We start from the raw sequence: 2350 nt of genomic DNA on the forward strand, positions 1-2350 counted from the left end.
TCATCCTCACTATGTTTCCACACATCATCTAAGATAAGTAAAACCCGCTTTCCTTTTAACCTTTGTTCGATGAGCTCTTGATCACTACAATTTTTGTTTTCATTTCCAACTGGGGGGATTTTCTCCACAATTTTTTTTGTCAATCTATTTGCATCAAAATTGAGAGAGACACATATCCAAATGGATACCTGGAAGTCGCTCTTCATTTGCTCATATATATGTTGTGTGAAAGTTGTCTTCCCGATACCCCCGGGGCCAACAATTGGAAGCACAGTAAGTCCACGACACTCGCTGTTAACAATTTCATCTACAATAATCTTCTTATGGCTTTCCCTTCCATATAACTTAGGCTCTATAATTAGCTCGGTGGACATGGGTCTGCTTATTGCAATGTTTTGGGTAGCGATGCCACTAGAGTTCTGTGGCTCTAGACTAAGAATGTCACGGACATTAGCACACACCGGCTTGAGCTGGTCTGTGACGTCCAAGATCTTTCTAGACATTTCCACCCTATCAAACGTCAATTTTGGTGGGTCATTTCGAGTCATGTCGGTTTGAGCTTCATGGTCGACGGATGGTGACGAGGAGAAGCAGGAGAAGTGTTTACTGACTTTGTTAGGGGTTGACCTTGATGAGGATCCGATCTCGCGCTGGCCTCCACAAAAGCGGAGGCCCGAGAGGCATCCTTGTTTGCCGCTCTTGTTGGGATCTTGGCGACTCGCAGCATGCGAGCACTTGAGTTTGTTCACACACGCTTTGGCCGTGTGGCCAGCGTTGTGGGCGAGGTTGCGGACGCAGCCTGCAGGATGCTCGTCGGCGGCATGGTAGGTGCCGTCGAGCTCATCCTGGATGCGGAAGTAGTCGAGCTCGTCCAGCACGTCTTCGGCGCCGTAGGCCAGCTGCCGCAGCTTGTCCAGCATCTTAGCCAGGGCGGGGTTATGGATTTCCCTGCCCCCGGCAATGTTCAGCACGGCTTGTGCGCGCAACAGTTCCGTTTTCAGAGCCTCGATGTTAGACCCGAGCTTGTTGCTCGCTGCCCACGACTCCAGCACGCCGCCGGACAGTGGGCTGAGCGCCTTGCCCACCACCCATGCCGCCGCGCGGATTCCGGCCGCCTCCATCGACCGCTTGACTGTGGCCTTGCCTGAGTTAGAGCAATCAAGGTTAGATAGTTTTTATTCGTCACAGCTACTCATACTGAAAAAACAGATGGAAAATGAACAAGGGGACAGCGCCGCGGTGCGGGAGCTTGTCGCCGCCGCCGCCGCCGCCGATTCCGCCGCTCATCGTAGAGGACGAGCGGATTTGGAATGGGCCCTCAAGAGGAAAACGAGGGATTCATCCTAAGCCTATACACCTCGTTTCTCTAGAATTATTTCTCACAAAGAAAAACTACTATTTCCCTAGAAAAACATAGAAAAACTAGTTTCTATTGATTATTCTAAAAAAAGCACGTTTCTCTGGATTATCTTCTCTAAGGAAAAGGTGTCTCTAGATTCTGAAAACAAAATACTCGTTGCCAAAAATTTGTACGTACTCCCTCAAAAAGGAGAACAACAAACGTCAAAAAAAGAGAGGAGAAAAACAAAAATACACACAATTGTTGCAAAGAGAGCCCCCTCAAAAAAAAAATTTGTGTTGCAAAGAGAGTATGAAGAGGAGGAAAATATGTACGTACCAAAGGAGGGCGTCAAGGAAGGCTACGCTGCAGCAGAGGAGGAAATGTGAAAGACGAAGGTGTGTCAAAGATGCAAAGAGGATACGGATGATAGGGCAGCTGTGTGGAGATGTGGAGATGCTTACAGGCCCTATTTATAGAGGTAAAACCAGCTTATTCTCAGTGTAAGGGTAGCTAGTAGGATGAACTAAAATAACCACCACTCAGAGCGGATGAACTAAACTAATCGTTACATGCCAGTGAAAACTTTTAGGGCGCGACATGGAGAGCAAAGCAAAGACTTAAGAGCATCTATAGCCGGATCTCTCAAACCCACCTCATACGCCTGGGCTAGCCGCCCGGTCACGTTTTTTTACCCGGATGGGCTCCTTAAACGGGCCTCAAACGCCCGGGCGGACAGGTACCCCACATATCCAGCCTAAATATGGGGTGCCCGGGCACGCCCGTCACGTCGGTCTGACGGCGGGGTCCCACGTGGAAACGCCCGGAGACCCGGCGGTTCGATGGATGCCGCGTCCATCGCCGTGGTGTGAACACCATATGGCGTCGCTCCGGCTTGCCGCCCAAGACCAAATCCGTCTATTTAATCCGGTCGGCGTCCCGCAACGCTAACCCACCCCCCTCCTCTCCGCGCCGCCAGTCCGAGCCCATCCACCTTCTCCCTCTCCCACT

At 50.6% G+C, this 2350-nt stretch overlaps 1 protein-coding gene across 1 annotated transcript; it reads right to left on the bottom strand.

Annotated features, from left to right (window-relative positions):
- Positions 1-10: 10 nt before the first annotated feature.
- On the bottom strand, positions 11-1742 carry LOC119344508 (the record flags this gene model as incomplete). Its single annotated transcript, XM_037614915.1, has 2 exons — positions 1679-1742; positions 11-1144 (listed from the first exon to the last, which is right to left on the bottom strand). A coding segment is annotated over exon 2 (1111 nt), but the record flags the coding sequence as incomplete, so codon positions are not given.
- Positions 1743-2350: the final 608 nt, after the last annotated feature.

This window comes from Triticum dicoccoides, unplaced genomic scaffold (assembly GCF_002162155.2).
Source record: "Triticum dicoccoides isolate Atlit2015 ecotype Zavitan unplaced genomic scaffold, WEW_v2.0 scaffold171349, whole genome shotgun sequence".
Lineage (NCBI taxonomy): Eukaryota > Viridiplantae > Streptophyta > Magnoliopsida > Poales > Poaceae > Triticum > Triticum dicoccoides.